The following is a 26,110-nucleotide window of genomic DNA, read 5'->3' on the forward strand; positions in this document are numbered from 1 at the left end:
AAGAACCTAGGGGCAAGACAGGTATAAAGATGCAGAGCTACTAGAGAATGGACTTGAGGATACGGGGAGGGGGAAGGGTAAGCTGGGACAAAGTGAGAGAGTGACATGGACATATATACACTACCAAACGTAAAATAGACAGGCAGTGGGAAGCAGCTGCGTAGCACAGGGAGATCATCTCGGTGCTCTGTGACCACCTAGAGGGGTGGGATAGGGAGGGTGGGAGGGAGGGAGACACAAGAGGGAGGAGATATGGGGGTATATGTATATGTATAACTGATTCGCTTTGTTATAAAGCAGAAACTGACACACCACTGTAAAGCAATTATACTCTAATAAAGATGTTAAAAAATATATAAAAAAAATAATGAGAGTGAAGATGATCCAGGACCTTGGAAAAAGAATGGAGGCAAAGATCGAGAAGATACAAGAAATGTTTAACAAAGACCTAGAAGAATTAAAGAACAAACAAACAGAGATGAACAATACAATAACTGAATTGAAAACTACATTAGAAGGAATCAATAGCAGAATAACTGAGGCAGAAGAACAGATAAGTGACCTGGAAGACAGAATGGTGGAATTCACTGTTGCAGAACAGAATCAAGAAAAAAGAATAAAAAGAAATGAAGACAGCCTAAGAGACCTCTGGGACAACATTAAATGCAACAACATTCGCATTATAGGGGTCCCAAAAGGGGAAGAGAGAGAAAGAACCCGAGAAAATATTTGAAGAGATTATAGTCGAAGACTTCCCTAACATAGGAAAGGAAATAGCAACCCAAGTCCAGGAAGCACAGAGAGTCCCATACAGGATAAACCCAAGGAGAAACATGCCTAGACACATAGTAATCAAATTGGCAAAAATTAAAGACAAAGAAAAATTATTGAAATCAGCAAGAGAAAAACGACAAATAACATACAAGGGAACTCTCATAAGGTTAACAGCTGATTTCTCAGCAGAAACTCTACAAGCCAGAAGGGAGTGGCATGACATATTTAAAGTGATGAAAGGGAAGAAACTACAACCAAGATGACTCTACCCGGCAAGGATCTCATTCAGATTCAATGGAGAAATCAAAAGCTTTACAGACAAACAAAAGGTAAGAGAATTCAGCAACCACCAAACCAGCTTTACAACAAATGCTAAAGGAACTTCTCTAAGTGGGAGGCACAAGAGAAGAAAAGGACCTACAAAAACAAACCCAAAACAATTAAGAAAATGGTAATAGCAACATACATATCGATAATTACCTTAAACGTGAATGGATTAAATGCTCCAACCAAAAGACAGAGGCTTGCTGAATGAATACAAAAGCAATACCCATATATATGCTGTCTACAAGAGACCCACTTCAGACCTAGGGACACATACAGACTGAAAGTGAGGGGATGGAAAAAGATATTCCATGCAAATGGAAATCAAAAGAAAGCTGGAGTAGCAATACTCATATCAGATAAAACAGACTTCAAAATAAAGAATGTTACAAGAGACAAGGAAGGACACTACATAATGATCAAGGGATCAATCCAAGAAGAAGACATAACAATTATAAATATATATGCACCCAACATAGGAGCACCTCAATACATAAGGCAACTGCTAACAGCTATAAAAGAGGAAATCGACAGTAACACAAAAATAGTGGCGGACTTTAACACCTCACTTACACCAATGGACAGATCATGAAAACAGAAAATTAATAAGGAAACAGAAGCTTTAAATGACACAATAGACCAGACAGATTTGATTGATATTTATAGGACATTCCATCCCAAACCAGCAGATTACACTTTCTTCTCAAGTGCGCACGGAATATTCTCCAGGACTGATCACATCTTGGGTCACAAGTCAAGCCTCAGTAAATTTAAGAAAACTGAAATCATATCAAGCATCTTTTCTGACCACAACGTTATGAGATTAGAAATCAATTACAGGGAAAAGAACATCAAAAACACAAACACGTGGAGGTTAAACAATACTTTACTAAATAACTAAGAGATCACTGAAGAAATCAAAGAGGAAATCAGAAAATACCTAGAGACAAATGACAATAAAAACATGACGATCCAAAACCTATGGGATGCAGCAAAAGCAGCTCTAAGACGGAAGTTTATAGCAATACAATCCCACCTCAAGAAACAACAAACATCTCAAATAAACAATTTAACCTTACACCTAAAGGAACTAGAGAAAAAAGAACAAACAAAACCCAAAGTTATTAGAAGGAAAGAAACCATAAATATCAGAGCAGAAATAAATGAAATAGAAACAAAGAAAACAATAGCAAAGATCAATAAAACTAAAAGCTGGTTCTTTGAGAAGATAAACCAAATTGATAAACCATTAGCCAGACTCATCAAGAAAAAGAGGGAGAGGACTCAAATCATTAAAATTAGAAATGAAAAAGGAGAAGTTACAACAGACACCACAGAAATACAAAGCATCCTAAGAGGCTACTACAAGCAACTCTATGCCAATAAAATGGACAACCTGGAAGAAACGGACAAATTCTGAAAGAGGTATAACCTTCCAAGACTGAACCAGGAAGAAATAGAAAATATGAACAGACCAATCACAAGTAATGAAATGGAAACTGTGATTAAAAATCTTCCAACAAACAAAAGTCCAGGACCAGATGGCTTCACAGGTGTATTCTATCAAACATTTAGAGAAGAGCTAACACTCATCCTTTTCAAACTCTTCCAAAGAATTGCAGAGGAAGGAACACTCCCAAACTCATTCTATGAGACCACCATCACCCTGATACCAAAAGCAGACAAAGATACTACAAAAAAGAGGAAATTACAGACCAATATCACTGATGAATATAGATGCAAAAATCCTCAACAAAATACTAGCAAACAGAATCCAACAACACATTAAAAGGATCATACACCATGATCAAGTGGGATTTATCCCAGGGATGCAAGGATTCTTCAATGTACAGAAATCAATCAACGTGATACACCATATTAACAAATTGAAAACTAAAAACATGATCATCTCAACAGATGCAGAAAAAGCTTTTGACAAAATTCAACACCCATTTATGATAAAAACTCTCCAGAAAGTAGGTATAGAGGGAACCTACCTCAACATAATAAAGGCCATATACAACAAACGCACAGCAAACATCATTCTCTATGGTGAAAAACTAAAAGCATTTCCTCTCAGATCAGGAACAAGACAAGGATGTCCACTCTCACCACTATTATTCAACATAGTTTTGGAAGTCCTAGCCACAGCAATCAGAGAAGAGAAAGAAATAAAAGGAATACAAACTGGAAAAGAAGAAGTAAAACTGTCACTGTTTGCAGATGACATGATACTATAGGTAGAGAAAAAGATGCCACCAGAAAACTACTAGAGCTAATCAATGAATTCGGTAAAGTTGCAGGATACAAAATTAATACACAGAAATCTCTTGCATTCCTATACACTAATGATGAAAAACCTGAAAGAGAAATTAAGGAAGCACTCTCATACTTAACGAAAAGAATAGAATACCTAGGAATAAACCTACCTAGGGAGACAAAAGACCTGTATGCAGAAAATTATACAACACTGATGAAAGAAATTAAAGATGATACCAACAGATGGAGAGATATACCGTGTTCTTGGATTGGAAGAATCAATATTGTGAAAATGACTATACTACCCAAAGTGATCTACAGATTCAGTGCAATCCCCATCAAATTACCAATGGCATTTTTCACAGAACGAGAACAAAAAATCTTAAAATTTGTATGGAGACACAAAAGACCCCGAATAGCCAAAGCAGTCTTGAGGGAAAAAAACAGAGCTGGAGGAATAAGGCTCCCGGACTTCAGACTATACTACAGAGCTACAGTAATCAAGATAATATGGGGGCTTCCCTGGTGGCACAGTGGTTGAGAGTCCGCCTGCCGATGCAGGGGACACGGGTTCGTGCCCCGATCCAAGAAGATCCCACGTGCCGTGGAGCGGCTGGGCCCGTGAGCCATGGCCGCTGAGACTGTGCGTCTGGAGCCTGTGCTCCGCAACGGGAGACGCCACAACAGTGAGAGGCCCGCATACCGCAAAAAAAAAAAAAAAAGAAAATATGGTACTGGCACAAAAACAGAAATATAGATCAATGGAACAGGATAGAAAGCCCAGAGATAAACCCATGCACCTATGGTCAACTAATCTATGACAAAGGAGGCAAGGATATACAATGGAGAAAAGACAGCCTCTTCAATAAGTGGTGCTGGGAGAACTGGACAGCTACATGTAAAAGAATGAAATTAGAACACTCCCTAACCCCATACACAAAAATAAACTCAAAATGGATTAGAGACCTAAATGTAAGACTGGACACTATAAACTCTTAGAGGAAAACATAGGAAGAATACTCTTTGACATAAATCACAGCAAGCTCTTTTTTGGTCCACCTCCTAGAGTAATGGAAATAAAAACAAAAATAAACAAATGGGACCTAATGAAACTTAAAAGTTTTTGCACAGCAAAGGAAACTACAAACAAGACCAAAAGACAACCCTCAGAATGGAAGAAAATATTTGCAAATGAATCAACGGAGAAAGGATTAATCTCCAAAATATATAAACAGCTCATGCAGCTCAATATTAAAAAAATAAACAACCCAATCCAAAAGTGGGCAGAAGACCTAAATAGACATTTCTCCAAAGGAGACAAACAGATGGCCAAGAAGCACATGAAAAGCTGCTCAACATCACTAATTATTAGAGAAATGCAAATCAAATCTAAAAGGAGGTATCACCTCACACCAGTTAGAATGGGCATCACCAGAAAATCTACAAACAATAAATGCTGGAGAGGGTGTTGAGAAAAGGGAACCCTCTTGTGCTGTTGGTGGGAATGTAAATTGATACAGCTACAATGGAGAACAGTATGGAGGTTCCTTAAAAAACTAAAAATAGAATTACCATATGACCCAGCAATCCCACTACTGGGCATATACCCTGAGAAAACCATAATTCAAAAAGACACATGTACCCCAATGTTCATTGCAGCACTATTTACAATAGCCAGGTCACGGAAGCAACCTAAATAAATGCCCATCGACAGATGAATGGATCAAGAAGATGTGGTACATATATAAAATGGAATATTACTCAGCCATAAAAAAGAATGAAATTGGGTCACTTGTAGAGACATGGAGGGATCTAGAGACTGTCATACAGAGTGAAGTAAGTCAGAAAGAGAAAAACAAATATCATATATTGATGCATATATGTGGAACCTAGAAAAATGGTACAGATGAACCAGTTTGCAAGGCAGAAATTGAGACACAGATGCAGAGAACAAATGTATGGACACCAAGGGGGCAAAGTGGCGGGTGTGTGTGTGTGTGATGAATTGGGAGATTGGGACTGACATGTATACATTGATGACTAATAAGAACCTGCTGTATAAAAACCTGCTGTATAAGAACCTGCTATATAAGAACCTGCTGTATTCAAAATAAAAATACATAGTGACTCTATCTCCAGTATTGCTTTTGGCCTCAAGGTCTTTTTTGTCCAGTATCAATACAGGTCTGCCAGTTTTTTTCTAGCTATTATGGTGTGTGTTTTCTAAACCTTTTACTTTCGAACTATCTGTACCTTTATGCTTTAGGAATGTGTCTTTCAAAAGTACACACCTGAATTCTAAAACCAGTGTGACAATCCATATTAGCTGAAACATTGGTTCATTTGTAATTATTTCTACCTTCTTTTGTGCCTTTACTTGCCCCACCTTTTCTAAAATTTTCTCTACCTCTCTTGCTATGTTTGGATTATTTTTTTCGGTTAATTTTTCTCTCTACTAGTTTGAAAGGTTTACCTTCTGTTTCTATTTTTATGATAGAAGCATTAAGTTACATTAGTTAACTTAGTGTAATTAACTAACACAAACTCCAAACACTCCATTCCAATCTGTAAGCTTTGTTATCCAGTACTTTAGTTCCATCTTTTTTGGGGGAAGGAGGGGCTGGTGATTCACTTTATTTTTTTAAAACTTTTTATTTTGAACTAATTTCAGACTAACAGAAAAGTTGCAAGAAGAGTACTAAGAATTCCCTTCACCCAGATTCCCTAAATATTAATATTTTACCGAGTTTGCTTGCATCATTCCCTTTCTTTCTCACTCTTTCACCTACATATACATACATGTTATTTTTTCAGAACCTTTTGAGAGCATGTTACAAACATGATGCCCTTTTGGTTCTAAATATTTCACTGTTCATTTCCTAAAATACAAAGAATTATCTTATATAACTATAGTATAGTGAGTAAAATCAGGAAATTAGCAATGACACAACCCTAGTACCTAGCCTGCAGATCTAATTCAAATTTTGCTGATTGACCTAATAATGTCCTCTGAGGGCGGGCTGGGGGGGGGCCACATTTGTATGGTCCAGGATCCAACCTAGGTTTATACATTGAATTTAGTCATCTTGTTTCATTAATCACCTTTAATTTGAATAGCTCTTCACTCTTTTTTTTGTCTTTTGAGAACTTGACATTTTAGAAGAATAGTATGTCTCTCAGTTTGGGTCTGTATGATGTTGCCTCAGATTCGGGCCATGTCTTTTTGGCAGGGATGCTAGAGAAGTGATGTGGCATCCTCCTCAGGGTGCTGCATCAGAACTCATGTGATGCTGACTGGTTGCTTGGTTAAGGGAGTATCTGCCAGGTTTCTCCACTACCTTTCCCTCTGTAATGAATAAGTATTTTGTGGCCCAATACACTAGTCATTATTATTATTCTTTTAATTAATCAAATTTTATCTACATTTGCCCATACGTTACTAGTTTATTTAAAAAAAATTCATTTATTTATGGCTGCGTTGGGTCTTCACTGCTATGTGTGGGCCCAGTTGTGGCAAGCCGAGGCCACTCCCTGCCACAGTGCGTGGGCCTCTCATTGTGGTGGCCTCTCCCGTTGCGAAGCATGGGCTCTAGGTACACGGGCTTCAGTAGTTGTGGCTCATGGGCCTAGATGCTCCGCAGCATGTGGGATCTTCCCGGACCAGGGCTCAAACCTGTGTCCCCTACATTGGCAGGCAGATTCCCAACCACTGGGCCACCAGGGAAGCCCTTTACTAGTTTATTGATTCATCAATTCTTCTGGAATTTTAGATCTTGTATCTGGGATCCCTTTCCTTCTGCCTAAACTATGTCTTTTAATATTTCCTTTAGTGAGGGCCTATTGGTGACAAATTCTCACAAGTTTCTATTTGTCTGAAAACACCTCTGTTTCTTTCCTCATTGTAGAAAGATATGTTTACTGGATATACAGTTCTAAGTTAGTAGTTACTTACTCTAGAACACTGAGGATAGTCCCCTGTTTTCTGGCTCCTATTATTGCAGTTGGGAAGTGAGCTATCAGTTTAATTGCTACTTCAAGAGTAGTATGTCTTATTTCTCTCCTGTTTTAAGATTTTTCTCTTCGCCTGTGGTAGCATTACGGTGTGCCTAGGTGTGGATTTCTTTTTATTTATCCTAACTGGGATTTTTTGGCCTTTCCAAATCTGTGGTGTAGTGTCATTTTCACAAGTTCTGAAATTTGTTAGTAATTACCTCTTCAAACATTATGTCTGCCTCATTCTCTTCTTTCTCTCCCTTAGGAATTCTCATTATATTAAAATTAGATTTTATTACTCCATCCTTCGTCTCTTTTAACTATTGTTAAGGGCTCCAGCTTGGGGCCCATGTTGCATTTTGCACCATTTCTTCACTTCTGTCTTCCAGCTCATCACTTCTCTACTCAGTTGTGTCAAATATGCTGTTAATTTCTTTCAGCATTATTAGTAGGTTTGACTCTGCTCTCTTTTGTTTCACCTAGATCTATTTTGTTTTATCATGGGATTTGAGATTTTTGACTGTGAGCCAATATTTCTTGTAACTTTTCTTCTGGGACTCTGTTGAGTCCTGGATTGAAGGTGGATTTGCATTTGCTTCTGTCAGGCATCCAGGGCACTACCAATCCAGGACCAATTTAAACTAAGTTTTGTGTATGTAGCTTTTGAGGACCATCCAGGAACTATGAAATCAGACTGGGAAGTATGTGTGAGGGTCAGTTTATTGTTATAAATTTTTAGGGAACTATGTTTTCCCCCTCCACTTAGCTTTGAGACTTGCTTTTTCTTTGTACTCTTGGAGAGTGTGGTAAGAAAGTTCCTCATTTAGGGTCTCAGCTTTAGCCAGAAGTTTTCCTTCCTGTTCCCCTGTTTATACGAGTCCTAGGCTTTGTTTTTTTGTCTTCTGCACCCCATTTGGCTATGAAAACCAAAGCTCAACGTCACTGGGTTCACCAAACACCCTCCAAGTGAGTCTTAGTTTCAGAGTTCTGCTTCATTCTCTGAGTCCCTGTTTTCACTCAGTTTATGGCCTCTGAGAAGTTCTTATGTATTTATTAAAAATATTTTAAAATATAATTTATCCAGCATGAAGCTCAATCAGAGCAACCAGTCCAAAACTGCTAGAAAAGAAAGTCTCTTTCATTTTACAGATGAGCAAACTGAGGTTCAGAAAAGCTAAGCAACTCACCCCAAAACATAGAGAGTAAATAGTAAAGTTGGGATTGACCCCAGGCAGAGACACTGAAACATGTATTTCAAAACTAAAGTCTAGGGCTCCCCTGGTGGTGCAGTGGTTGAGAGTCCGCCTGCCGATGCAGGGGACACGGTATCGTGCCCCGGTCCGGGAAGATCCCACATGCCGCGGAGCGGCTCGGCCGGTGAGCCTTGGCCGCTGAGCCTGCGCGTCCGGAGCCTGTGCTCCGCAACAGGAGAGGCCACAACAGTGAGAGGCCCGCGTACCGCAAAAAAAACCAAAAAAACTAAAGTCTAATTTACCCAAATTTAAGTCACATGAATTAATCTACATGTAGATTTGCAAATATAAACTTGGGTGTCCTAAGCGTGAAACATAAATCTCAAAATTGTTTCCTATTAAACCAAAAACTAAAGTCTAATTTACCCAAATTTAAGTCACATGAATTAATCTACATGTAGATTTGCAAATATAAACTTGGGTGTCCTAAGCGTGAAACATAAATCTCAAAATTGTTTCCTATTATACCCCTTGAGGAAGCAGGATGGAAAAAGAATTATATTAAAACTGCCTCCATTTTAATAAAGTTAAAAATACCTAATAAATATATACTGTATATGTACGTCTGTGTATGTGTGTGATCTTTGATGGTGGTGATCAGAAAATACCGCAAATCACAAATGCCCAATGAGAACAATCTGAGACTGTCAGGTTTTGTTACAGTTTAAACAAATGAACTGAATTTTAATTCTCAGTGTGTAGTTATCACTAGGTGCGGAAGAATATGTAAATCGTAGTGAAGACGCCCTATCTCCCCAGCCATCTAATTCTTCTTCTCAGGAGTAACCACTTTTAACAGTTTCTTCAGTAACTTTTAAACCTTATTACATTTCCACAGCTGAGGAGACAAATGAACTTACCAATTCTGCTATGTGAGCCATGGGCCAAACGAGCCCTTCTCTCTAGTCTCACCAATCCAACTTTCACATCTCATATTTTCCACTGCTGTTTATACGGCTCAGACATATATCCAAGTTCTCTCCTCCCCTCCCTCCGCCCCCCCCACCCCAATCACTGTGCACCAGGGATCTGAATCCACATTTCTTTGTTTACAATTCAAGATTCTACTCTGCATAGTGTATCCGTCTAAAAATTACCTCTCTGATAGTTACTGTTAGTTAATAGAGAGACTTCAAACACATTGCTTCCATAAAGAATCAACAAAACTAAAACATAAATCAACTGTCATCACACGAAGCTTGCTCTGAACTTACAGGGATTGTGCAGCTGTCTGAATCTCGAGACGTAAATCCAACATTGCCTAAGTGAAGGATGCCAGCAAGTATTCGGAAAATTCCCATCTGATAAGATTCACTAATTCCTGAAACAGCAGAGTAAATGAACAAGTGATCAATTTCAGAACAGGAACTAAACAATTATAGCAGACAATTTTAAGCCCATCTTTAACTCTTGAATAATGCCAGATGTTGTTCACATTATAATGTGTCATAGTTAACAACACTTTCATCTTTGTTGACATTAACACATAATGAGCTTTAGCATTATGGTTGAGAGCATGGGCTGTGGAATGAGACAGACCTCAGCTTGAGGCCTGGTTCTGCTCCTGACCTGCCATCTCACATTGGCAGGTAACTTCACACTTCTATCCTTCTGTTTTCTCATTTGAGATACAGGGACAATAGGGACTATCTCAAAGGGAGTTTGTAAACATTAAATAAGAAAATGCACACAGTAAACTTAACACACTATGTGACACATGGTAGGTGCTAAACAAACTATCACCATCATTGTCACACACTGAATTTAAGTATCTCATTAACATTATTACCTTTTCTATTTATCGCTACTCCAAATGCAAGCTGTAGCCCAATAAGTCTGTTTTAAGTCAGATTATTTAATTACTTCTAACTACAGACCAAATATAAGTCAGAGACCCCAAGATGAGAAGTGCTCAGGCTGGTGTTGCACCCCGGCCTGATGATCGAGTATCTAAATGCTGCATTAGAGCAGGACCTGAAGGATCAGGCAGGATGAGAAAGCTGGACAGCCCTTGGTATTTTACCAGCTCGGGCTTCATTTTTCAATAAGGTAAGATTTTTCCAGAATATTACATATAAATTATATTTGAGTAAAAATAGTAAAATGATTTCCAAATATGTAACTATATACAGAGTAACTGACAGTTCATCTTACAAGTAATGTTTCTGCCATCTCCTGCAGTATGGCTTTTTCAAATTTGCAACTTTCTATTTACAAACAGAGTTAGCCCCGGAAGTAAAGCAGTGTTTCTCAAACTATAATATGCATATGAATCACCAATGGATCTGGTTAAAATGCAGATTCTGGTTTAGTAGGTCTGAGACGGGGTCTGAGATTCTAAATTTTTGCAAGCTCCATACTGGTCCTGGACCATACTCTGATTAGCAATGCTTTTAAATTAAATTAACTCACCTCAGGTTACTCCTCAAAGTACCAATACATGACTTTAGAATTATTCATATTCTGAAGCTTTTAAATAAATAATTCAACACTAAAAGTTATATAAGTACATTTCTAAAGGTCAATTTATTTATATGTAGATCCAATATTATTTTTAATCCAGAAACAAGACAGTAACATGAGCTATTTCAGAAACAGAATAAACTACATGTAATACAGTGTTAAGTCACCAAGCCAGCTCAACCACATTTCCAGCCCACAAAAGACACCCAAAACGAAAAAACAAACACAAAAAAGTCCTATAAAACATGAGTTTTTGTAGAGAAACCCATTTCATTTGGCTGTAGCTTTCAGATTTTGTAAAAATTTAAGTAAACAGTCCCACATCCCCTGATGCCCTCAATGTATTATTTTTTTTAATAAACTTATTTATTTTATTTCTGGCTGCATTGGGTCTTTGTTGCTGCGCATGGGCTTTCTCTAATTGTGGCGAACGGGGGCTACTCTTCGTTGCAGTGTGCGGGCTTCTCATTGTGGTGGCTTCTCTTGTTGCGGAGCACAGGCTCTAGGCGTGTGGGCTTCAGTAGTTGCAGCATGCGGGCTCAGTAGTTGTGGCGCACGGGCTTAGCTGCTCTGCGGCATGTGGGATCTTCCCAGCCCAGGGCTCAAACCTGTGTCCCCAGCATTGGCAGGCGGATTCTTAACACTGTGCCACCAGGGAAGCCCCTGAATGTATGTTTTAAATAGCTTTACTGAGGAATAATTTGCATACCATAAAATTTATCCATTTTAAATATGCAATTCAATGGTTTTTAGTAAATTTACAGTTGTGCAACCATCACCATAACCTAATTTCAGTACAGTCCCCATCACCTCCAAGAGAAACACTGTACTCATTTGCTGTCCAACTGTGTTTTATAAAGAATCTAAAAATAAATTAAAAACAAAACACCAAAAATGAATGTTAAATCTCTCGACAATTCTCACTACTTAATATGAAGCTAAGCCAATATTCCAATCAAAGGTTGCTCGAGTCAAAAAGCTATTGCTTCTAAAAATTCAAGAATAAGATTACATACCTAGCAAAGTGCAGGCCTGCCTGGTTTGTGCCATCTCCTTGGCATCATCTACTCCTTCAATCACAGGACTGCCACCTTGCTTCGTGTAATGAAAGTTATTTGCGTCTCCTGCAATTAAGGAAAAATTTTTAAAAGATTTGCAGTCTATGAAAAGGCCTTGACTTCTACCCTTATGTCCACTCTGAAATAGAGGCAGTGACAGCACAATTAAGTGTATAGAGTCTGAAATTTGATTTCCTGTGTTTTTAGTTATATCTTAATACAAGACTCAAAATTAAATAATGGAGTGAAATGTTTGTAGAATTTGTGAAATGAATAGTCCTTTCCTAAAGGTTTTATTCCAGTCCACAGGCTAGGATAATTTTCAAACACTTTACTCCCTTCTTCATAGAGTTCCAACTATGGAACCTCATAGATTTCCACCACGTAAACTCCTTTACATTTTTTTTCCTTTTAATCAAGGCAAATTTCAAACATATACAAAAGTACAGAAACTAGTATAATGAGCCCTTGTGTACTCATCACTCATCTTAAACAAGTTTCAACTCAAGGCCAATCTTGTTCCATTTATACAGCCACTTACCACTTCCTCATCCCATGAGTTATCTTGAAGCCAACTGTAGGCCTCTTATCATTTCATCCATAAATATTTCAGTATGAGATAATCTCCTTTTTAAGAAGTAAATTTGTGAACTCAGAAATTAACATAAGACAATACCAGCACAATAAATCTAGTGCCATATTCATACCTAATCGCAGCATTTTAAATTCAGGTAACTTTGCTGAGGCACAAAGCTGATAGAAGATATGATAGTTTCTCTCCTCTTCTGCCTTTGAAAAAAGAATAGTTTTCAATTACAGCATTTTAATCTAAAACCCAGAAAATTCAATCATAAAAAAAAAATTTAATTATCTCATTTGATGAAATAAACTGTCCTCTCCCAAATTTCCTAATACATATCTATGATTATTAAACCTTGTGATTTATTAGCTATGTGCATCTGTGTGAGTGTGTATCTGTTGGCCACATTCAAAATAATATACCTGATAGTAATGCTTTTTGAACTAGTAAACAGCTTGCTCTATGGCACTGTCATAAGAGATCAGTGCCTCTGGGGGAAGCTAAAACCTTTTTATTTTTTTCCCTGCAACACTCAATATTTTCTCAGTGTTTTCTTAGATTCATGGTCTTCCTAAGACTTTTGACTAGAAAAAAAAAAATCCCATTTTTGCCATATCTACTGTAGCTGTTTGTAAGAAATCCACAAATGTACTACATCATCCATATCATTTTAGTTTATATATTTAAAAATCAATAAAAAAATTTTTAAATAGAAAATAAATCATGTACAATGCTAAGATCATTTCTTACTATTTTCTGACAGTCTTTTCCCACATATATACTTTAAAAATACAGTTGTAATCATCTTGTTTATACAATATTATTATACTCTATTGTCATATCCTTGAATTCTGCAGTGTATTCAGTTAACTGAAGTAAGGCCAAGGTCAGGTTTGATGCCCAACAGGGGCTGGTGTCTGGTAAAAAAAACTTAGTTTTCTGTGTTTAGTGCACAGAACACAATAAACAAATTAACAATATACCAATGACCACAAGCATGAATAGGCAAGAGGTCAGGGGTTTCGGTACACAGACAACTAGAAAAGCAGGGGGATGTGCAGAAATGCTTTGGTCATCTTTGTACACGAAGCACAACATCAAGTATGCTCTTTCTGACTGCTTGACTCACTTTGATATAACCAAACTTCCACAATGTTATATAGCCCTGTGGGTTGGGGAACAGTTAGAATTGCTTCAATGTTTCTAGTCAAGACAATAAGGATTAGGCCTTAACATTCTGTCTTAAGCACTACGAGCCTCTGGTCACCATACCCATTTTCCCTTTAATCGTCTACCTATCAATCAAATCTGTACTATTTAGACTCAATCTTCTCTTAGATCTACATATATTTCCCCCATTGTTTCCTCTGGCTCCTAAACATTTTTTTTTGGACCTATTCAAGTATACATGTGTGCGCAGTAACACTGCTCTGCATGTATCTAGATATTAGAACAATGGAGGAGGGTGACTACTCCTTCGCTATACAAATCAGGTATTACGTTTAGGTAGCCACAAATCAGGCACACCCCCAAAGTCAAAGCCAGGATAGCTCTAGGCTGCCCAAACTCATGGCTCTCAGTATGTCCCAGACAGTTTTAAAGCCTTAAGACACTTGTGCAATGGAAATTGTAGACTCTGCTACATGGCGGTGCCAGGGCTATTTGAACCTCAATATGGCGAGCATCTAGTTAAGGGACTACAGGAACCCCATCTCAGCATGCAGTGAGTCACCAGGAGTCCTATATGGGGAGTTTTCCAATGATAAGTCCACATTCCCTGAGTGATACCTACAAACGTGAATGCACACCTGCCGGTGCTGTAAGGTGTAGTACTTCCCATTTACAAATAAAAAAGGAGTAAGTTCCCTGTGAGGATTCTGGGCTTTCACTGCTGTGGCCTGGGTTTAGTCCTCGTTGGGGAAATGAGATCCCCGCCCCCCGAAAAGGAGTAAGAGCATATGTGCAAATGCAAGTCTGGCACTGATCCATACACTTGAGTGTGTTCTTTGACAGTAGTTCACAATTGAGTTGTGAAGATCTTTTAACCCTCATTATTCTATCTAAACAGTATCACATTCTGCGAGAAGAAGGAAGGAAGAAGGACAAGGATAATTTTTTTTTTCTCGAACTGAGTTTAAACTGTAACTCACTGAAGCATAGACCAATGTCATCCCTATCAACTGGGAAATGTGACAGACGAGACTAAACTAATAGCGCCTCTTCTTAACTAAGCTTTTCCTACAAGCATTTGGAGGAAACAGTCAAAACCATTAAACCTAAATCAGTGCCCAGTCCCACAGACTATTAGTCTAAGGGGTATCCTCTGATAGGCACTGTTTTACATGGTTCAGTCCAAGTGTGGTTTGTAGTAACATTGTAGTAATACTGTCATAACATGCTCAAGAACATCTGGGAATAAAATGCACACCAACAAACATGAGCTCTGGAATGATATGGCAATCTATATGTATACCGGCCCGGCTTACCTGGAACACCACTCTGGATTTCTCTAAAAGGTAAGTTCTCATATTGGCACCAATGATTCGATATCTCTTATCAAAACCAATCTCAATGTACTTCCCAAAACGGCTGCTATTATCATTCCTGGTTGTCTTAGCATTTCCGATTGACTAAGAAACAAAGGGAAAACAATAAGGTTTTAGAAGTGCAATTCATGCCCTGACATTTACAGGTTTGTTCAGGGAGAGAAAGAACACAACCCTTTAAAACTGATTCTTTTAAAAACAGAACCAGTTTTGCCCCTGCAGGCACAACTGTATGCTTTGCTCACTGCACAACCACACAGGTATACACTAATAGTCCATGTCGGCCTTGTTATTCTCGCACAAATTATTTTCAGAAAGAGCAGACTCGAGCCCAGTGCCTGGGAGGTCTTCATCCACCATTTGTGGTATGGAACATACTCATTCATGTCAACAAAGGAAAAGAACGGATGGGACCAGGGGCTGCCTAGGCACATGCCCTCTTAGTTAAATAACAGGGTTTGGTTTCTTGAAAAACTTAGTCTGTTTTATGTAAATAAGCTGGTTAAGATAAATTAATATTTTCCTGGAAATATTGCTTTGGTGTTCAGGGTCTCTTTAGCCAGTAGGCCCAGGTGGACTGCTTATTAGTGGAGTGTTAGTAATTACCCACTTAATTCAAAGCCATTTTCAGAAACCAGAGACAGTAAAATTTGGCTTTGGATTTTGATAGTTGTATCTAACTTGCAAGACATCTGCTAAAGAATGCAGAGAATGTAACTTTCTGCTAAATTTTTCATATAATCCTAAAATTTTAAATTGAATATGCACTGCTTTCTGATTTAGGTAACATGCACCTATAAATTTTTCTTTCAAACCAAAGCAAAAAACATGCTGTAGTTAGAAAAGCAAGTGTTAACATACTGTATAAATTAAATGCTTAATAAGATAATTTTATACAATTAATATCTTTCACTGCACAAAGCCTGTGACTATTAGGATTAGTATATTGAAACCACAGCAGAGTATACTGAAACCACAGCAGAGATATGAAAATGCTCTGGAGCATTAAGAAAGCAATACAAAAAAAAAAGCAATACAAACACAAGTGATGAAAACAGTAGTAACATAGCCATAAAAGTCAAAACATTAGATTCTCTGATCAATCAAAGAAAACGTATTTTCACTCTCTGAAATAGAAGACATGTATTACCCTATTCTGTTTTGGCAATGAGAACACTGCTAACTTTCAGATTAACATTATAGATTGAAAGAATAGTTGGAAGCTATCTTCCCAGCAAAACTTGATATTACAAAAAGCACAACAAAAAGTCTCCATATATTCCCATTATTTTTATTTTGTTTAGAAAATAAACGTGAAATTTTCTTTCAGCACAACATATTCTGTCAAAGAGCAGATGAAGGGTTACATGTAGTAGCAGTGGCAGCAGCAGTAATAATTACTGAGTGTTTACCAGGCACTGTCCTAAGCACGTTCCCGCAGCAACTAAGCAAGTTAGGGGAGGGTGGTCCACAGCTTCTCCTCCCTCTCAGACTCTTATCCCAACCTCCATATGTCATCCCCCCACCCCAATCTACTTACAGTGGGGATCAGAGTGGCCAACCTGTCAAGATAATACTATACTTTGTGAGAAGAAGAAGTGAGTAGGCCAGAGTTGAAACAGACCCTTTTGTCTTTGAGTACAAGGTATACAAACATACAGCAAAGAATGGTAGAAGGAGTAAATGAAATAGAAGTCTGAAGATCTGGGTATCACACCAGGGCCTACCACTAACTTGCCATCATTTAATCCTCTGAGGAGCATTAGTGTCCCCAGGTGTAAACTGACTGGAATAGATGAGCTCTAGGGTCCCTTTCAAAAATAAAACTCTATGATTCTAAGCCTTTAACCCAATATGGAAAGAAGGTTCTGTATGAAAACGATGTTTATTCATTTATTTTGTTCATTCCCCCTAATTGCTCCCTCTGCCTTATAAGTACTGTATTTATAACAGCCTCCCTAATGCTATTTTCATTTCAATCAGCAAGAAATTGTTAAAGGAAAGAAGTTTCCTGGTCTTGACTTTACTACTGATTTCAGCGAAATGTTGAGTGAATTTTTCTTCTTTACTAAATGGAGATGAAAATCTTCAACTACAGTTATTGAAGAGGAAATAGAACTATTAAGACCCAGTGTGGGGCCTTCCCTGGTGGTGCAGAGGTTAAGAATCCGCCTGCCAATGCAGGGGACATGAGTTTGATCCCTGGTCCGGGAAGATCCCACATGCTGCGGAGCAGCTAAGCCTGTGGCCACAACTACTGAGCCCACGAGCCACAACCACTGAAGCCTGTGCGCCTAGAGCCCCTGCTCTGCAACAGAGAAGCCAACGCAATGAGAAGCCCGAGCACTGCAACGAAGAGTAGCCCACGCTCGCCGCAACTAGAGAAAGCCCGCGCACAGCAACAAAGACCCAACGCAGCCAAAAATAAATTAATTAAAATTAAAAAAAAAAAAGACCCAGTGTGCCCCCAACATCTTCCCTGTCCCCATCTTAGGATGAAACTTTCTAGGAAAAAAGGATGAAAAAGAAACTGTCATAAAATTGAGTAAAAGAGAATCATTTATTTCACTGTACATTATTCGTATTTTGCAAAAGGAGCCTATGACGAGGACGAGGAGCTTGCTTTCTAAAGGATAATGTGCAAATCCCATAAGCCACTGGACTGTGATGTTCAAGGTGTGGGATGCTCGTGATCACTGGAGACCCAGACATTCCTTTCTTGACATCACAGTAAAGGGCTCTGATATAGAGACATAATCTTTTTTTTTTTATATCTTTATTGGAGTATAATTGCTTTACAATGGTGTGTTAGTTTCTGCTTTATAACAAAGTGAATCAGTTATACATATACATATGTTCCCATATCTCTTCCCTCTTGCGTCTCCCTCCTTCCCACCCTCCCGATCCCACCCCTCTAGGTGGTCACAAAGCACCAAGCTGATCTCCCTGTGCTATGCGGCTGCTTCCCACTAGCTATCTACCTTACGTTTGGTAGTGTATACATGTCCATGCCTCTAGAGACATAATCTTGAGGCAGGTTTAAAAGCTACAAATTTTCTAGGCCACATATTCAATATTTTACCTGTATTTTCTTCCTATAACTGGAAACCCTTTGTCACCATTCTTCAGCCCTACATTCCATTTGAATCTTTCAAGTTGGGATGCCCTCATTTGTAGCTGTTGAAAATTAGTTCTCTCTTTAACAAATTTTCTAAATCCAAATTCCTGCAGAGAAACTAAATAATACAGCGTGAAGTAGCTAAGTATAACTACTGTCTTTAAAAAAAAATTTTTTCATAAATTTTTTTAAAAAGTATAACTGCTGTCTTTTTCTTTGTTCATCCTAGCAAACAGGGTAAATTCCTTGTAACTGCATATTAAAAAGTAGTATCTGTAGTCATTCCAAATTTTTAATATCACTCCTACTAACACAACTCAAATCTGCGTTGTAGAAAAAACAGTATAGCTAGTTTTTGAACGAGACTATAGCAAGGTCATAAAATAGTTCATTCAACTTGACGTATTCCAGAGTTATGTTATTATATGGTCTAGACCTAGGAGAAATGGGATTTCCTGATGTGTTCATAATCAAGACTCTGGGATGTCCTAACATTACAGACTAAGAATGGCCTAAACTACTGCCAAATACCAAGAATTTGTTGTTATGACCAAAAACAGTCAAAATAATGGTAGAAAGCAAAGCCCTGTTGTTTTCTGAACTGAAATCAGAAACTGGCTATACAGATGATATTTTTGCAATATTAACACAAGTGGGATCCACCACTATATCTGTAGCTTAAATTCTTTCAAAATCTTAATATCTGCTTAAAATCTTTACTACTCTCTTTTGGCATAAGCATCTGTTTTCTCCTGTCTGTGTTATTTCAGAAAACATTTCCAGTTCTCTTTCCATAGGTCACCCAGCCCAGGAGGCTCTTAACTTCCCCAGCATCTCTTATTTTCTTAATCCCAAGAACAGAAGTCATGCTGCACTAGAGGGCAGCCCTGTGGGCAAGGGGTCACAGCATACTATTCTGAAGTGTCACACACAGCACTGCACACCAGGCACAATTACCTCTGGACTGATCAGTGCGAAAACCACTTGCACCACGGGTGCACCAAACCAGTCCTAAACGCCATCTGTGTTTGGGTGACATGTAAGGCTTGACAAAGGAAAAAAACAGGAATAAAGAATGTTGACTTGGGTTTTTATTAAGAAAGGTTTGTTTCTGCATGTCCAAAGTAATTTCTCTCCATTTATTGAGACTTATTTTCTCCATTTAATGGGAATACTTACAAAAATGTAACTTTCCTAAAATCATATTAATACACAAATAATTCTCTAATTACCAATCCTAAAATACTCAAATTCTCACACAAAAAGGTCTGTTTTCTTTGGCATGAGCATGTCTACTTTGTATATGTAGTCCACTTTTGAAAGGATATCCTTTCATAGATCTTCCTTTTCCAAGAATTTATATTATTGAATTTCTTTTTCTAAACTAAAGCTGTGTGATATGCTTGACAGAAACAAGCAGAAAAATGCTTTCAAGACTATGATTTAAGTTTATAGTTCATATCTGGAAAAATGTAAAAACTTATAGCTAAACAGGTTGGACTAAGTACAGAAAATGAAATGCGGGCAAAGGAATAATGAAACTCATTCATGCTTGAGCACAGTGAATCCTGTATTTTAGAAAGAGCTTAAATAAGCTCAGGATTGTGGGAAAAGGAGTAATTTATACTTCCAGTATAAGGAGCAATAGATACAAGTCAATTAACTGGGAGAAAAGAAACTTTAGGAAATGAAGTGCCATTGCCAGCTACTTGGAGGCAACGATCCAATGGTAGGTTAAAAATGCAGGTTTATGGAATAAAGTAGATTCCTCTATAGCTAGACTTTACTCAAAATGTCTACCTTACTGAATTTTTACTTTTCCTAGATCTCTCACTAACATCCGGAAAAGTATTTTCCTACTATTACTGGTTGAGAGATCCTAGACTTTCTGATGTGCTGTATCAATCAATTTTTTGAGCCTGTTTCTTAATGAGAGAATATAGTAGGAAGGCCATGGCTGCCTCTGCCTTACCTCCATGATGGGGTTGGATGCCAACACCTTTTCCTCAACATTGGCTTCACTGGCGGAACCACTTACAGTTGCAAAGTATCGCATGGCATACTTAGCTGAAACTGTTTTTCCTGCCCCAGACTCTCCACTTACAATGATGGACTGATTTCGTTCATCTCTGTAAAACAAAGAAGAGTAACTGACAGCGCTGCTCACTTTTGAATGTGATTAACATGATTTTCTCTGTGTTCTCATCAATGAGCCATGGAGAGTTCCTGCTGGTTCACACATGCAAAAATGTGGGAAGGAACCTAAGAATGACATTTCCTAATAAAAACAACTCTTATAAATTAACAATGAACAGAGAGGGAGAAGAAATATCAGGCATTAAATTAGAGAGCATCACATCTAAGGATGAATCTGTAATAGTCTCTGAATTTTTGGTGTGTACATATCTGAAACACACTTTATTCCTAGAGAATTATTTTGGTCTATTATAGTACTGTTGTCAACCACCTTTAGAAGAGACAGGAGTTACAGCAAACAAATTTAGAAGAAAATACTACTTAATTGAAAAACAAATTATCTACTAGCTGACTGTCCGTAGTGTCTCCCACAAACTCCAGCTCTTACTAAAGTACCCTCATTACCAGAGAAGAAATGGTTCATTTGTTGGTTGATTCATTCAAACATGTTAGAACTCAAAGACTACCAACTGGACTTCCCTGGTGGTGCAGTGGTTAAGAATCCGCCTGCCAATGCAGGGGACACAGGTTCGAGCCCTGGTCCAGGAAGATCCCACATGCCGCGGAGCAACGAAGCCCGTGCACCACAACTACTCAGCCCACGAGCCACAACTACTGAAGCCCACGTGCCTAGAGCCCGTGCTCTGCAACAAGAGAAGCCACCGCAATGAGAAGCCCGCGCATCGAAGAGTAGCCCCGCTCGCTGCAACTAGAGAAAGCCTGCATGCAGCAATGAAGACCCAATGCAGCTAAACAAATTAATTTAAAAAACAAAGACTATCTACTATTACATCTTTAATTCATTCATACAATGACTCAAAACTCTAGGTGAAGAACTTGCTCATAAGACTATCATTTATTTGAGGATGAGGACCTATGTCACCATATCGTTAATATCCAGCAACTAGTCCAGAGTCTGACACATCACAAGTGCTCAGTAAATGTGTATTGATTATAAGTAAATAAAACTTTAATAACCAACCTAGCCTAGGAATAAATCTGCTTTGGCTACGATTTCGACTGGGAAAGAAGCAGGAAATTTCCACTTCCTGAGATGAAACCAGCAGTCAGCTTCAATCCATCAAATTAACTGAACAAGTACTTTTTTTTTTTTTGGTGGTATGCGGGCCCCTTTCACTGTTGTGGCCTCTCCCGTTGCACACGCTCCATTCGCACAGGCTCAGCGGCCATGGCTCACGGGCCCAGCCGCTCCGCGGCATGTGGGGTCCTCCCGGACCGGGGCACGAACCCGTGTTCCCTGCATCGGCAGGCAGACTCTCAACTACTGCGCCACCAGGGAAGCCCGGTAGTAACATTTTTGCCCTTAATTTATGGAGAGACAAGATGAGTTCAAAGGTTTTTAGGCCACAAGATTATGAGGTTATTTCACTATAGAAGACGATCTTATTATCTTTTAAAAGAAATTTATTTATCCAACAAACATTTAGCAAACACCTACTACGTGCCAAACATTGTGCTAAATACTAGGGATACAAGTTTAAAAAGCCATGATCTGCATCCTCAAGTGTTGAGGGTCTAAGAGTAAAGACAAACTAATAATTAAAGATTATAATACATGGGATGGGGTACTGAGAGAAGGAAGAGGTGATCAGGGAAGGCACCCTGGAGATGATACCTCAGCAGTCTAGAAAGATGAGTAAGAGAAAGCAAGCAAGGGAAAAGTAAGTTAGGAAGGAAACATTCCAGGGAAAGGAGATAACATAAATGAAGGCTCAGATGCATGAGAAATTAGGAAACATCAGATAATTTAATTTGACTAGAACATGAAGTAATGACCGACAAGGTTGCAGAGGTTAACGAGAAATGGATCATAAAGTTCTTAAATGAGATGTTAAGGAATCTGAAGTTTACCTAAAGGTCACAGAGTGTTACTGCAGGGTTTTAAACAGAAAATAAACAATCTAATTAGTAAAAACGCTCTGGCAGCAATGTGGATATGGGTGGCAGAGGTCCAGATGAAAAGATATGAAAGTCTGAACAAAGACTGTGGTGGCCATGACTGAGAGAGGCAGATGGGTTTAAGAGACACCAAAGTGACAGAATCAAAAGTACCTGCAATAAGTTTCCAAAGTAGAAAGATTTTTCTACGGTAAAGGTTGTTTTTTCGTTGAGAAAGTGTGATCACTGTATTATTTTACAAACTGAAAAATACAATAGGAGTACCCAACTCAGGCCTGATTAAGTACATTCACATCACACTACCAGCACCTGTAAGCAGCCTGTTCAGATACTCTGACTCCCATACTGTGGGGAAAATCAGGAGGACCTAGGTGACAAAAGGAATGTTTAATACTTATAGTAAAGGCTTGCATGTAACTCTCATTTTTATTAAACATCCTTGAACCTCATACTATCTCATTCCCTTTTTATTTGAACTTCTAGACTCAACTGGATATTCCCACTGCCTCTGTTCATACATGCCTGATTTCAAGATAAATCACTCAAAAAAAAAAAAACAAAAAAAAAACCCAAACAGTTCTCATTGTGGGGCCAATGTCCCTTTTTTTCATCATTTAGAATACTTTAATGTTCTCAGAATTGATGTCTTTGATACATTAATCAAGGACAGTATTGTCATTCTTTGGATTCCCTTCCAAAATATAACTAGAAAAATGATCTCTTCCTAATTCCTGCATGATCGGTTCTGTCACTACACCCTGTGTGATAGCTACCTTGACAAAATTCTCCCAGCATTTCTTCCAATAATAAACAAGGTGAAGAGGCTTCCACTAGTCTGACTAAAAGGAATTATTAGTGGGAACTGCTATCCTAAACTGTACTGCCTTTGAAATACTATTTCAAGTCTTTATGACAAAATGTTACGTCAAAAAAACTGAAGCATTCATTATGTAGTAGACCTTTCCTATACCATGGGGAAGAAGAGAACTGTTAAAGGAGATAAGGTTGAGGATTATTCAAATGAATCACACAGATTTGTACAAATACACACATATACACATTGATGTCAAGCACATACCAGATACATTTTCTCTTCCAGGATTTACGATCCTGGATCCATATGACCAACAATTTTTAAGGGACTTTATTATTTATTACATTTCCCTGACTTTGGCAGAGGCTTCCCTTCTTCTTGAAGCCTAGTAGAGCATTCCAATCTATAAATAAGTACGACTTTTCTATTACATAAATTTCTCTGAGTCGGGCTCTGGTCTTCGATCTGTCATTTACCAATTTCATGACTTTGAGCAATTGCATGCCCTCTCTGGGTCACAGTTTCCCTCATTTTTAAGATTAAATAGCATCTAAAGTCTTTCTCAATTCTAAAGTACTAAAACTTAAAAGTTAAACTAACTCCGGAGTTGATTTTTCAGATGTTGGATGGGCCATAGCCTGCAGTCTAAGCCAGGTAAACTCAAGTACAATTGGAACAGGACAGGCTTATAGATGCTCAGATGGCCTTGAAGGGCTGTACTTGAAATGGGCAAACATTCCTTCTCCGTAGGACCCCTGAATCTGAGATGGCCAAAATCAATAAAGGGCTACAAAGAGAAAAAATGTGAATTCCATCCCCCTGCTTTTAAATTAAGAACAGGAAACAGAAATCTTTATAAAGTAAGTAGAGTAGTCTTTAAAACGTTTTTCAGTTATATGTGGCCACAGGAAGAAATGCCAAAAAGAGACAAGAGCAGAGACAGGGAGAAGTGGGGAGCCAACTAGAGACACAGAAGGGAGAAGGGTAATACATAATAAAGACATGCGAAGGGAAAAACAAGAGAAGTATAACAGAGATGCGGAGAAAATAGACAAAAACACCAGGGATGAAAAATTTTATGGTTTTAACGTGAATATCAGAGTCTACCCTACTCTATTTATTTGAGCTGTAAGCTTTAGATTGCTACATCTATGTAAATAATAATTTATTATTCTTCGAAATTTTGATTAGCTGGTCAGCCACTATTCACAATTCTTCAGGTCTCTCGTCCTTATAAGAACCTTCTTTTACTTTGGGGATGTAGATATCACTTCAAGGACCTGATAAAACCAAGCTAAGGAACAGAGATTCACCACTCTTCATCAAGGACAGATCAATCTGGAGCGTCCTAAGGATGCAGGAACTGAAAATTTATGATTTCTGGCTTGGCCAGTCCTCTTAAGGTCCCCTGCAGTGATCCTAAATAGCCTGTGTACTGGGTGCCCCGAAGTAGAGGTGAACTCTTGTGGCCTGTTTCAGTCAATGTTGCTTCCAGAGGAGATAATGTGAACGAAATGCCACTACCTAAAAATACTGCTTCATTCATTCATGCAACAAATATGTAATGAGTAGCCACAATGTGCCAAACACTTTATGAAGATAAAAGACTCTAGGGTCATAGCCTATTGAGAGAGACTGAAAAGTACAGTTTAAATACAGTGGAGTAATTACAAGAAAAGAGGTCTATCCAGGATATTATGAAAGCACGGAGAAGGGGTATAGAACTAGTGGAAGATGTGAGGAAGAGCTGTCAGGAAATGCTTTCTAGAGAAGGTGATGCCTGAATTGACTCTTCTTGATAATTAGGAGAAAACTAGGTTGTATGGGGAAAAGGCAATAGGAATTAAACTATGGAGAGGTACCTGAAACCCCAGGAAATAAATTATTCAAGGATAGACTATCCACTCTGGGTTGATGAAAGAGAGAGATGTTACACTTGAGTCTATATTACTTCTATCTATATATGTATTTGGTTTGTCCAGCCTTTCCTTAGATCATATCTAGTAAGATTCATTTCGTATCAGTTATATTATTTTATACATTTTCCTTCTGAACTTTACCCTTTAAAAATGTAATCTCTCTAGGTTATGGTGCTCATATTTTCCAAGACCATCATCTTGTCCTCTGCAAATTTAATGAGCATACTTTCCATTCACATCCAGGTTGTTAATGAGGAAACTAAGTAGTGCCAGCCTCAGACCTGACTCATGCAGGACCCACTTTACTATATCCACACACCTCAATGTTGACTCTCTCATAACCATCCACTGGGTGTTGCCATGTTAAGTGTACAAGCACCTAGGTCTAATTTTTAGCTTATAAGTGAACATGTTCTCATGAAACAAAATCTAGAGTTTTATTTTCTTGCAGGCACTCAATCTAATTGCTTCTCCTTTATCTGATCCCTTGCTAAAAAGGAAAATTATTAAGTTAGTGTAATATAATGCTTTCTTCCAACATTGTGTATTTACTGTGATGTGGCTTTCACTTGAGTCTCTAATCCTTATTTCTCTTGTTAGAGAGGTGCTAAGTTTTTCTACATTTTTATCACTCGTCAAACCTCAAGCTGCTCAGCTCTGTTTTTCCAAGATTTCTGCTCTTGATCAATCCCAAGAAGAAAAGATTTACACTCTAAAGTGGATACTAGACAATGAGTTCACAACACAATGTGTAGTATTAGTTTTTAAGTATAAATATTTACCATGAGACTGTGATGACACACTGATGAAAGCTGTGCTAGAGAGGTAGAGAGATTACTCAGGAAATGAAAATAAGCGTTTCCTGGAGATACACAAAATTCCTGCAGAGCAGT

At 38.2% G+C, this 26,110-nt stretch overlaps 1 protein-coding gene across 1 annotated transcript in view; it reads right to left on the reverse strand.

Moving 5' to 3' along the window:
• MYO5A (myosin VA) overlaps positions 1–26,110 on the reverse strand; it is a 121,552-nt gene that overhangs the window by 85,652 nt on the left and 9,790 nt on the right. The window contains exons 4-8 of the mRNA XM_007461912.1: positions 20,341–20,497; positions 15,191–15,334; positions 12,832–12,913; positions 12,083–12,190; positions 9,818–9,924 (exon numbers count right to left, since the gene is read on the reverse strand). Of these exons, the coding sequence (XP_007461974.1) occupies positions 9,818–9,924; positions 12,083–12,190; positions 12,832–12,913; positions 15,191–15,334; positions 20,341–20,497 (598 nt within the window). The remainder of the gene's footprint in view (positions 1–9,817; positions 9,925–12,082; positions 12,191–12,831; positions 12,914–15,190; positions 15,335–20,340; positions 20,498–26,110) is intronic.

Source organism: Lipotes vexillifer, unplaced genomic scaffold, assembly GCF_000442215.2.
Source record: "Lipotes vexillifer unplaced genomic scaffold, Lipotes_vexillifer_v1.1 scaffold283, whole genome shotgun sequence".
In the NCBI taxonomy this organism is placed as follows: Eukaryota; Metazoa; Chordata; class Mammalia; order Artiodactyla; family Lipotidae; genus Lipotes; species Lipotes vexillifer.